Source organism: Lygodium microphyllum, chromosome 12 (genome assembly GCF_053477565.2).
Source record: "Lygodium microphyllum isolate KBCC chromosome 12, Lygodium_microphyllum_v1.1.10, whole genome shotgun sequence".
NCBI lineage: Eukaryota > Viridiplantae > Streptophyta > Polypodiopsida > Schizaeales > Lygodiaceae > Lygodium > Lygodium microphyllum.
In genome coordinates this window covers 90217562-90229723 of record NC_141146.1, presented here as the reverse complement: position 1 = coordinate 90229723, position 12162 = coordinate 90217562, and the positions used below count along the sequence as shown (strand labels likewise).

At 44.0% G+C, this 12162-nt stretch overlaps 1 protein-coding gene across 7 annotated transcripts in view; it reads left to right on the top strand.

Moving 5' to 3' along the window:
* LOC148028027 (alpha-taxilin-like protein) overlaps positions 1 to 11795 on the top strand; it is a 115053-nt gene extending 103258 nt beyond the window's left edge. For all 7 annotated transcript variants that reach the window (XM_087689723.1, XM_087689720.1, XM_087689724.1 and 4 more), the window contains 3 exons: positions 1509 to 1604; positions 10887 to 11063; positions 11164 to 11795. In XM_087689723.1, the coding sequence (XP_087545849.1) occupies positions 1509 to 1604; positions 10887 to 11063; positions 11164 to 11172 (282 nt within the window). In that variant the 3' untranslated portion in view covers positions 11173 to 11795. The remainder of the gene's footprint in view (positions 1 to 1508; positions 1605 to 10886; positions 11064 to 11163) is intronic.
* The last annotated feature ends 367 nt before the right edge of the window (positions 11796 to 12162 follow it).

Below are 12162 nucleotides of genomic sequence, written 5' to 3'. Positions count from 1 at the left end.
AATAATCATCTTTTTTGTCCAAGGATCAAATAAGGGATAGGCTTTTTCCTCGGAGGAGTGTCTTACAAAAATCAAGAGATCGGCTTGGGGCTTTAGCTTTCCTATGTGATCATTAGGAGTGCGCATGTAAGCACAATGCTCGAAGACTCTGAAGGGGGAAATGAGAGATCGAGTGCCAAAGAATGCCTTGAAGGGGGCCTTTTGAGGGACCACCGTAGTTAGAGGTAGTTGAGGATTTACATTGATGTGTTAACAACCTTAAACCATACGTACTTGGGGAAGTATGCTGCGAATAACATAGAGCGTGGCATGTTTTATCACAGTTTGATTCCTACGCTCTACAACTCTATTCTAAGAGGGAGAGTTGGTAGAGGTGAGCTGGCAAGAGATACTGTGCTCATGTAGCAACTTGGAAAACTTGTGAGAGGTAAACTGACCACTGCTATCAGTGCTCATAGTTCTTATACGACGACCCATTTGAGACTATACAAGTCATACCCAAGTGGAGAAGTATGTGAAGGTGTCAGATTTATGCTTTAAGAAATATATCCACACATATCTTGAATAGTCATCCACAATAGAAAGGGACCACAATGTACCATTGATGGCGATAGTGGATGCTGGACCACAAAGATGAACGTGAATCAATCTAAGGGGCTCCTCTTCTTATGTTATCTTAAAGATACTAGTCTTTCAGGACTCACACTGTTGTGAATAGATGGAACAATACCTTCTTCCTCCTGATTAATATCAGAAACTTAAAGATGTAGGTGTGAAAGTGTGTAATGGAAGAGAATATGAACATGGAGAGAGAGAGAGAGAGAGAGAGAGAGAGAGAGAGAGAGAGAGAGAGAGAGAGATCTGCACTGAGTTTGGAATGAATGCTGAATACAATGGAGGACTGATCAGTCCTCGCACACAACCCAAAGCGTCAGTGAGGGCGCTTGATCAGTTTGGAAAATGTTGGCAGCAGCAGAGATGGAGATGGTGACCATGATGAAGAGGGAGTGTGCAGTCAGCAGCCCTCTCAAATGCTGAAGAAGAATGGCGAAGTTGGAGTGTGCACCGACAAGAACAAAAGAATGATCCACCCTAAGTGAAGGGCTGGCAATGTATCTTAAAAGCCACCGCCCAGCCCCGAACTGGCTGCTTTTTGCCTATCTTTCTTGCAGTGGCTTTTAATTGTTCTTTTGATGTATGAGAGATGCACTACAGAGAGGCCAGCCATGGGGGGCGGTCTCTACTTACCCTTACATGTCTTAACTTGAGTTTGTACTTGTGGATCAAAGCAGTATTTGTGTCATAATTACGAAGATAGTGTGAAGTTTTAATCTTTTTGTGTAATCTTACAAATCTTGCATTGACATGAGTTGCAAACATTATTTTCAGTTATTTCTCTTCTCAATTATGCTTATGATCTGGAGTGTAAGACCTGTGGACACTTCCTATGTAGGTCACAGCTATTTCTAAAGCTATGTGTCATGTGCGAATGCTTTTTGATGTATCAGATGTCAAAGACCATAAAGAAGCTTGAGAAAGAAAATTTCTCTCTGAAAAAAAAGTGCGAGAAGTCAGATGTTTCACTGATTGAGCTTGTTGAAGAGGTATGTCGGTAGACTCTGTCTAGTGCATCCACAAAATGACTGTCAGTGATATTTTAGAATTATTCCCTTCTTTCTCCTTTCTTTCTGTAGAAATGGCCCCTTCAATAAATGGGGGTTGGTGCAGGCTTTATTAGAATATAAGATAAATGTTTTTATATAGAGTCTGCGCTTATGGCAGTAGAGCACTTTCAGATGACTTGAGTCTTCTTTTAGGTTTATCTTGGAACAGTTGCATAAGGCCATGTGGAAGGCTCCACTAAAACCTCATAGAACATGGAAGGCTATAGCCAAATCATCCAAGCAATTTGTGATCTACATGTCAGTAATTGAAGTTTTGTTTTGCAGCACAGTTCATTGAAAAGATCAGGTAATTAGAGAATGGTGTTATTTTTCTTGCTGAAGACAAGCAAAGAGTAACCCTTTGTAATTTCAGTGATTATCTGATAGGTTATCTTTTATGCACATATATAAGCAGCATATTAGTAAATTTTTATGCATTGATAAAAGATCAGGGAATTAGATAATGACTTTGCACTTTTTCTTCCGAGAAGAACATCAGAGTAACCTTTCCAACTTAAGTTCAGCGATTATTTTTCTGATGGATCATTTCATGCGATGGTATCGAATATAGAGTGAGGTTTTAGTGATTTTGTATCTCAAGTGTGTATGCATGCGAACATTGTGGGCTTAGAGGATGGGGCTACTGATGGTGGATGAAGAGGCAGAGGTATGGAAGTAGGTCCATGCAGAGGAGGGCAACAACCACATCAAATAGAAGCCTGCATCTGATGGGCCATACGCTGGCCAGATGTGGCACCCTTGGAAGCCCCTCCCTTTTGATTGGGGCTATTGAGAGGCTCTTGATGCCTGACCCTTGCCAGGAAATGCGGAAACGTATGAATCCATGATCATCGATTGCAGGGTGGGCTGTGCATGTCAAGTGGTTTCCTGCTGGGCAGCAGGCTTGCACCATCTGCAGTCTATAGCTTGGTGTTTGAACTCATTGCACCATAGGCCTTGGTTGGGCTGCTGGATGACTACTACGTGGTGGTAAATTGTGTCCCTCCCTGTCTCTATCTAATGGTCATGGGGATTGTATGGGAGTCCAAGACTGCCACACAAATGTTCAGTACCCATGGACTCCTCACTGCATCTGTGAATGGAGATAGTAAAACTGTCCCAAGAACAGGTGACCAAAGATCCACCACTACGTGGCAAAAGTGCATGGCAATTCTTGGAAAAATGAGGGTGACTGGGTACTGGTGAAATTGCTGTACCACAGAACCATGTAAATGAATCCCTTTGCAAGACCACTGCGATATTGATGGGGTATCCCCCAAGGGGAGGCGAACCATGAAAATACCTATCCCTCTGTTGAACAATGTTGTCTCCTCATACTCCCGTGTTGCTTGAATGGACTGAAGCTGCTCCTTAAAAAGGACCACATGCAAAGTGGTTGTGCAATCTTGGACTAGAGGCTTCCATTGCACGTGCTTGAGGGGAAGTCCTGTGCCAAGAGCTTGCCTGTGAAAAAAGGGGTACTGCTGCAAGGGAGGGACTGGTGATGCAGGACAGCCAAGGGCAAAAAGAAAAGTGAGAAGGGGGGTGCAAGGCAGAATTGGAGGACAAAAGCAGGGGTAAGGCGCAGGCAGGGTAATGGGGGTGGACAGTAGCCAAAGTATATGGGGGGCAGACCCTAAAGGTAAAGAGCTGGGCAGAAGACATGAGATTATGCAGGTGCAGGTAAATGCGGAAGAAGATGGGTGGGAGGAGCAGAACTAGGGGGTAGATGGCTAGGGTAGGCAAATATTTTTTCAAGACTGTTTGTCAAAATCATAGCAAAGACTTTGTACAATGAACCTGTGGACTCTAGGTTCTCTTCCCCAGCAGGCCCGCAGGCCTCCTGGAAAAGAAAACTACCAGAGTGGAAAACTCCTTTGTTAATAGCTGAGTGTGCTGTGGAGAAGCCCAAGCTATCGAGGGTGAGTGGAACATCTCATTGGATGCAATTGACCACTAGGACAATGTTGTTGTGCAGGAGAGGTCATCCACAGTCTATGTATGTTATTGCCTCCAAGGGGGGAGTGGGGATGAGGTAACCAAGGGAGGATGGGAGGCGAAGGTGGGGGATGGGAGGACAGGTTGTGGCCTTTGGAGGGGGAGGCGGAAGAATAGAGCAATCCATGAGGATGATAATGGCAGATGAAAGGGCAGGAGTAGGGGACAGGGCAGGGGTGGAGGTGCATGCAGAGGAAGGTGACACCACAGGAAGGAGAAGCTTACCTTTGATGGGCTTTATCTCATTATGTTGGCTGGGCGTGGCCCTTTCAAGCCCTCAAAAGCTGCAAACACTTGGGATCCATCAGACATGATTTGGAGTATCTATCCACTAAATGAGAGGGTGATGGGTTGAGTGAAATGCTTGGGAGGACTCTCAAATGTGATCTCTAGCACCATGGATGTGAAGCAGGGCTGTCCTCTCTCTTCTACACTCTTTGGGCTCTAAATCGATGAGACAGAGGACCGCATCGGAGGATGTGGCAGTGATGGAGTGGACTTTGTAGGTATATTGTGTTGGGTATTTGACTCACGCCTTACTTACGCCTACGCTCATATGGGAGTGTCGGTGATCAGTAGGACACTGGGGCACTTTTTACTCTCGGTAGGAGAGGTTTTTTCCCCGAGACTTATGGTCTTATTGTCGTATGTACTTATGTGCTTATGTTACACACATTTGGGCACTTAGTGTGTGTTGGGTGTGAACACCCCCCTACAACCCTAAGGTTTAAGGGTTGTACTTTGTACTTTCAGGTTACACTCATTCAGTCTATTCTCTTGGGTGTCGTGCTTCAACTCTGTCTCTCACTCTCACACTGTCTACTGAATCCCAACTGTACCTCGATCCTCTGTTCTCACATTTGGTATCAGAGCTCAGCTCTGAACTCAGCTTCTGCCTGCAGTCTGCAGTCTGCAGTCCACGCCAGTTCTGCTCCAGCACCGCCTGACATTGCTCGCTAGTCCCCGTCAGGTTCTCTCTAAACTTCCTGGGCGGTCGCCAGCTTGTCTGGGCGCTCCAGCACGTCCGCCTCCAGCACGTTCACCAGTCGCCACCAGTCTGAAGGGCGACGCCAGCTCCAGCTCCACGTCAGCAGTCAGTCTGCCTGTCGTCAGTCTCGTCAGCAGTCAGTTTCGTCAGCACTCAGGCGTGCTGTTCACCAGCGCGCTGTTCCTCAGCGCTGCCTTCGTTCGACTGTCCGCCTGTCGTCCGCCCGTCATACGTTGGTCAGCTCCTCGTCAGACAGTCCGCCTGCCAGACGACCTGCCACTCGACTGTCCTGTGCCGCCTGTCCGCCCGCCTGTCAGACGTTGGCCATCTCCGTCAGACGTTAGCCAGTCCTGCCCGCCGTTTTGAAACCTCCACGTCAGCTCTGCTCGCAACTGTTCGCCCTCTTGTCTGACCAGCACACGCCACTCTGCTCGCCAGTCTGCTCCACGTCAGGTAAAATTTTAAACAAAACTTTTTAATTTCAGCCCAGAACACAGTTCTGGAAGAGGAGGTTCACACGCAGCAAGCACAGAACAAGTGGGGGATAAATTTCATGCAAATTTCTGGACTGGATCATCAGAAATTTTGGGGCTTTTGTGTATTTTATGGACAGTTGCATTCAAACTGCTGGTACAGTCACAGAAAGACTGTTTTGACAGAAATCTTGGCAAAAATTTTGGGGATTTTGAGATAACAATGTTGCAGTGCACTGTTTGCACCTTGGGAAGCGTGCATTAAAAGACAATTTTCTGACAGAGTACGCCCTTGCACATTAATTGCAGAAACGTGTTTGCTGCAATTTCTGGAAATTTGCAGGTTTCTAGTTCATACTGCTTTGACATTGCTCATTTTGTCTTTGGAAATTTGTCATCATGGCAAATCAGGGAGGTGATGTCTTTACGTATGTATCCAAGGAAGACAGACTGGACGGAAACAACTATTCCCTTTGGTCATTCATGATGAAGAATGTATTAGTGGCCAAGAATTTATGGGATTATGTCAGTGGAGAGGAAACTCGACCGGGAGTTGTAGCTCCCATTACTCCTCCTCCCCATGGCGCACGTGGACAGCGGGGACCTCAGCCCGCTCCACCTCAGCCACTTCCTCCAAGAACTGTAGCTCAAAAAGCTTGGGATACCCGTGATGCACAGGCCTTGTTGCTGATTGCTCTGGCAGTTCAGCGGTCCATCATACCTCATATCCGTTCGGCATCTTCTTCATGAGATGCATGGTTGATTTTGGAGCATATGTTTGCAGGAAAGAATGAGACTCGGATCTCTTTCTTGAAGAAAGAGTTGGAAACTCTGAAGATGCATAAAGGTGATTCTATGCAGGATCACTTAAATAAGATTCAGGACTTGAGGGAGTAGCTCATGAATGTAGATGAGTATTTTTCGGATGCACAGTTGATATCCACCACCTTGAATTCCTTACCTCCTTTGTACTTGTCTTTTTATACTGCATTGAACCTCACCATGAGGATTGCTGAGCACCCACTCACTTTTATTCAGCTGGTTAGTTTGCTTCTAGAGGAGGAGCAAACACGGAAAAATAGTGGTGTGGATGCTATAGTCTCTGAGCAGGCTTTTGTGGCAAGACAGAAAGGCAAGAACAACAAGGTGAAAAATGCTCCACAGAGTTCTGGCACTTCGGGCACATCGCAGAATCAGTCACAAGGGGGGACGCAAGCAAAGAAAGGAAAATGTTATTATTGTAAGAAGCCCGGCCACTATATCACTCCAAAGCCTTGAAGACCATCACACCATTTGAGGCTTGGAACAGCCGTAAACCTTCTGTTGGTCACTTTCGTACCTTTGGGTGTCTTGCCTATGTCCATATTCCACAGGTACTTAGAAGAAAATTGGACAACAAGGCTGTTAAGTGCATTTTTATGGAATATAGCAATGAGAGCAAAGGCTACAGACTCTATGATCCCGTTACAAAGAAGGTTTTTGTCAGCAGGGATGTTGTTTTTGATGAAAAATCAGAATTATCCTTGGCTGGTTTGGACATATATCAGGCTGCCCGTGATGTTTTTGAAGGGCTGCTGCCCATTACTTTTGGTGATTCAGCTGGAGGTTCAGAAAATGAACCTAATGTTCAGCCAGCTGCTCCTATGGAAAGTGCAGAAATTCAGCCATTGGCTGATCGAACTATTCAGCATCATGCTGAAACTGAAATTCAGCAAGAGCTTGCACACAGCCAGGATGCTAGACAGCTACCTAGATGGTATTTGCAGACTATGCAAGATAGTCCTTTGGATGCACCCATGGCTGGTCGTACTAGAAGGCAAACTCGTTTGCATGATTCAGCACATACCATGGAGTTTATTATGGCAGAAAGTACTTTTGATAATGAAGAGCCTGAATGTTATGAGGATGCACAACACAGTGTGCATTGGATGGTAGCTATGCAAGCTGAATTAGATTCTATTACTAAGAATCAAACTTAGGATTTGGTGTCCTTGCCATTTGGGAAGAAAGCCATTGGAACGAAATGGGTCTACAAATTGAAAAGAAAAGCAAATGGATCCATTGATAAATACAAGGCACGGCTGGTAGCTAAAGGCTACGCATGGAAAAAGGGCATTGATTATGAGGAGACATTTGCTCCTACTTCCCGTATGACGACCATCAGCTCTATGATTGCTTTGGCTGCACATTATGGTTGGACAGTATATCAGCTAGATATCAAGACTGCATTTTTACATGGGGAACTTCAGGAGGAAGTTTATGTACAGCAGCCCATTGGTTTTGCAGTTGAAGGCTCAGAACATTTGGTATGCAAGCTTAAAAAGGCACTATATGGTTTGAAAGAAGTTCCTAGAGCTTGGTATGAAAAAATAGATGCTTTCTTGCTTGATCAGGGGTTTCTAAACAGCTCATCTGAGTCTACCCTTTACGTATGTAAAGAAGGGAGATCTATGCTGATTTTATGTCTTTATGTTGATGACCTTTTGCTCACTGGAACACATGCTGATCAGATTTCAGCATTCAAACAAAATTTGCAGCAAACTTTTGACATGTCTGACTTGGGAGTTTTGCATTACTACTTGGGCATCCAGTTCATTCATAATGCTCGAGGTATTGGGTTATCACAGTCAAGGTATATTGGGCAGCTTCTTGAGAAGTTTGGCTTACAGGATTGCAAGCCAGTTTGTACTCCCATGGAACCTGGACTGAAACTGTCATTACATGATGACAGTGATTTGTTTGATATACATACATATGCTCCTGCAGTTGGATGTCTTATCTATCTATGCAATACTAGGCCGGACATATAGTTTGCAGTTTCAGCTTTGAGCAGGTATATGCATCAGCCACGTATGTCACATTGGCAAGCTGTCAAGCGTGTTTTTTGCTACTTGCAGGGTACTCGTTCTCTTGGGTTGCTTTATGCCAAGGGGGGACCACTGCAGTTACATGCTTACAGTGATTCTGATTGGGCTGGTGATTATGATACACGTCACTCCACTAGTGGCAATTGTTTCTTTCTTGGCTCTTCTTGCATTTCTTGGCTTAGCAAGAAACAATCCACTGTTGCCACATCGTCATGTGAAGCTGAATACAAGGCAGCTTTCACTACCACAGTTGAATGCGTATGGCTTAGACGCTTGCTAGCTGATTTGGATGTATCTGTTACTGAGCCTACTCCTTTGTTCACTGACAGTCAGAGTGCCATTGCAGTGGCACGGAACCCAGTGTTTCATGCTCGCACGAAACACATTGAGATTCACTATCACTTTGTCAGAGAGAGGCTACATGCAAGTGATATCAGCCTTGTCTATTGTCCTACCACCAGTAATGTGGCAGACATCTTCACCAAAGCTCTTCCTCGTGACAAATTTGAAGCATTTCGAGATGCTTTAAATTTGATATCCTTTGGTGGCGGATGATGCTTGTACTCTTGATCACTCTTCACTCCAGGGGGGTTTGTTGGGTATTTGACTCACGCCTTACTTACCCCTACGCTCATATGGGAGTGTCGGTGATTAGTAGGACACTGGGGCACTTTTTACTCTCGGTAGGAGAGGTTTTTTCCCCCATACTTATGGTCTTATTGTCGTATGTACTTATGTGCTTATTTTGGGCACTTAGTGTGTGTCGGGTGTGAACACCCCCCTACAACCCTAAGGTTTAAGGGTTGTACTTTGTACTTTCAGGTTACACTCATTCAGTCTATTCTCTTGGGTGTCGTGCTTCAACTCTGTCTCTCACTCTCACACTGTCTACTGAATCCCAGCTGTACCTCGATCCTCTGTTCTCACATATTGATCTCTATTATCATATTATGCTTTGTGCTGATGATATTGTCTCAATCTCTAAGTCATAGGATGGTGCCTATTGTGACATCAGCATGGTCCCCATGATTTGTACTCACTAAGGTTATTGACTGTGAATTTTGGAAGAACCAAGATTGAGATCTTTCACACATCAACCCTAGTATGGAGTACGTCCATTTTCACCCTAGGAGCGGGATAGGTGGATGTAGTGGACTCGTATTCTATTTGGACATTACATTTACCACTTATTCTAAGAGATTCATCATGTCACAAATAGCTAAAGATCGACTCACACAAGGATGTACAGCATTAACCATACTGGAGAGACCTGGCCATTAGGCACATTTCCATGAACCCTGCATGCGAATGTTGATACAATGGTTACACCAGTCGATGTATGGAGCAACTATTTGAACCCTTGGTTTGCCTATATCCTTATCAATGTAGATGTGGAGACTGTAGATTATCATGCTCTCATGGATGATCCATAGCAAACCATTAATACTACATGAGATCATTTGGAGCCGAGTTTGCAGCACCCCGTATGATGATGGATGCCCTCCTATGAGTTTATAGGCTGCTTTGGGACCACTTGACTTAAGAAGTGTGGAGTTTAGGCCCCATTCCTCCCCGTGATGAGTGGGAACCATAGAGTGATTGAAGTTCTAGGATTTGCAACCCCTTACAGAGATTTGCAAATGTGGCTTACCATTCATCATATGTTGATGTTTTCGGTTCCTGAGAAAAGAAACTAGATTTGAATGTGCAAATGTTGAGCACAGTATGGAAGAGTTCATTGCTGAATGTTTGGAGTGAGAAATTTCTTAAGAGTAAAGTGTTCTTGTGCAGACTTTTAGCTATGGTGGTTGTGTCTTTTACATTACTTGCATGGAGACTGTGGCAAGCGGGAATGAGAAATAAGAACTAGGAATGGGAATGGGAGAGTCTGACGACGACAATTCCATGTCTCTATGTATACTATGTAGAAACTAGCAACACATCCCTGCTCAAGTCATATAACTGAAAGTGTGTATCATTCCGTTCTTGTCCATGGGTGGCCCACCCTATTCTTTGACCACTCATTCCTAGACAGCTTTATTGCACAATCAAATGCAACTTCCAGTTAGAGGGAAACTTGAACTAATAGGCCATATCACTTGGCTTTGAGATACACGTCATGAAACAGTTCCATAGTTACCATGCAAAGAAATGGCTGATGCAGAATCAGGGCAATCCTTGTCAACCATATATGCCAGAAGTCCCACCATTGGAAATTTTGGAAAAGCATTTGATATTCCACATCCAAAGGCCCTCTACAAATGCATCCGAACATCTAGTCTCTAGGCTCTAAATGCTGATGCTCAGAGGCCTGCTATACAACAGATAGATAAGATTGGACCTTACAAGCTACTAGGTGTAACCTGAGTAAGTAGTCTCATAGCAACAAGAAATGGCCATTTTGAGCATTAGGAATGGAAGAAATGCTAATATCCTCCCGTTGCATGCAGGAAGGATCAATGCCACTAGTGCCTTGTAGCCCTTACTGTTCTTGAACACCTTGATTTGCACGCCGCACTGGCCCCTCACCCTTGGTCAATTTATATAGACCATTGAACTTCATGCCGGCACCCATCTCTATCTCACTCCTATCCACCCAGTTGGCTCAGCCTTGCATTGTGGTCACTCCTTGGAGACAATACCTTGTTGTTGAGGAAGGACCCATCCCTTTTTTGGCCCATAACTCTACCCCTTACAAAGTGCTCCAGCCTAAATAGCTCCACTCTGTATGTAATTTTCAAGTGGTTTCACTTCCACTAGTCTACTTTGATAATGCATTTATTCCTGAGAGATCTTTGGTTCTTGTCCCAATATTTTTGGAGCAGTTACTCTTATCTGGTATTTGTATTGTCAGGTGAAAGATTCTTATGCTTACCCTTCCTATTTAACTTTGCAGCGAACAAACTTGAAAAAGCAGTTGGAGACAACAAAGAACCAGAAGGAAAAACTTGAAGCTTTGTGCAGGTCTTTACAAGCAGAGCGTAAGCAACAAACACTAGCCATGGCTGGGGTTGCTGCTTCAGCTGCTGCGACTGGTGCTGTCTCTGTTGCAGCAGTTTTGAAATCTGAGCAGGTGTAGTATTGTGCATGTGGATTCTCTTTTTCACTTAAATCACCATGATTTATCAGCTTCTCTGTGCCAGAATTCATTTGCACCCTTGAATGTATTACAGGAGGAATGACTTCAAAAGCTGACAACTGGATAGTCCTGTCCCAATCAGGCAATACTGCATGAGCGAGTCTATCAAGTGATGGTAACATATTTGATATGCAGAGAGGATAAAATGAGGTGGGTTGGGTAGAAGCAGGCTGCATTCTTAGCTTGCAAGGATTTGATATATCGTAATCCTATCTCCTCAGCTTACATTCATGGCATGAAGAGATTTCTGTAAAAGAAAGGAATCAGTCTATGTAGCAAGGATGTAAATAGAAAACAGCTCCAGTGGAGTTTATTTTAAAAATTTGGGGGTATTTTAAAAATTTGGGGGAGTTTATTTTAAGAAGTTTGGTTGGAGAACTGTCTGAGGCATTGGTGAGGAAGCTTCAAGGTCATCAGAAATGAAGCCAACAGCCTGTAAGGTCGATCCATCCTTGGATCGAATGTCTCAAGCACAGGATGTGTGAGTTGGGCTCCCCCCTTTCCCCCTTTTCTTTTGGGGTGGGAGAGGGAGGGGAAGTGTAATTTTCTTGGAGACAAAAGGTGAGGTGATTTTGAAAAATAGAAATCTAAAAAACTTGTGATTTATAGGTTGAGTGATGACGCATGTAATATTGAGAAATGATAGGTTATCTTCTGATTTTTAAACGTTTATATTCTCTTATCAAGCCACGTTCCCGGAAAAAAAAAAGGTGGGCACGCAAGCACGCACACAAAAAAAGTGGGAAAGTGCAAAGTTAAAAGAAAGGCTTATAATCTATATACAAATGGATGCCTCATCCAATAGGGCTCCCCAAACATTGGACTATCTCGCTAGGACTCACTTCTCTTGAGCCAAATTCCTCGAGCAAGTTTTCTTCATTATTTAAGTGGATTCCTCATTTGCTTATTTTTTGTCATTCACAACATAACCTAAACAACCAAAAAAAAAAAAAACATAATTCTAGTTCTTTCAATAAACTAAGATACAAATGTACCTTTTTGTTTATATGTTTTCTAGACTCTCCTCCCTTGG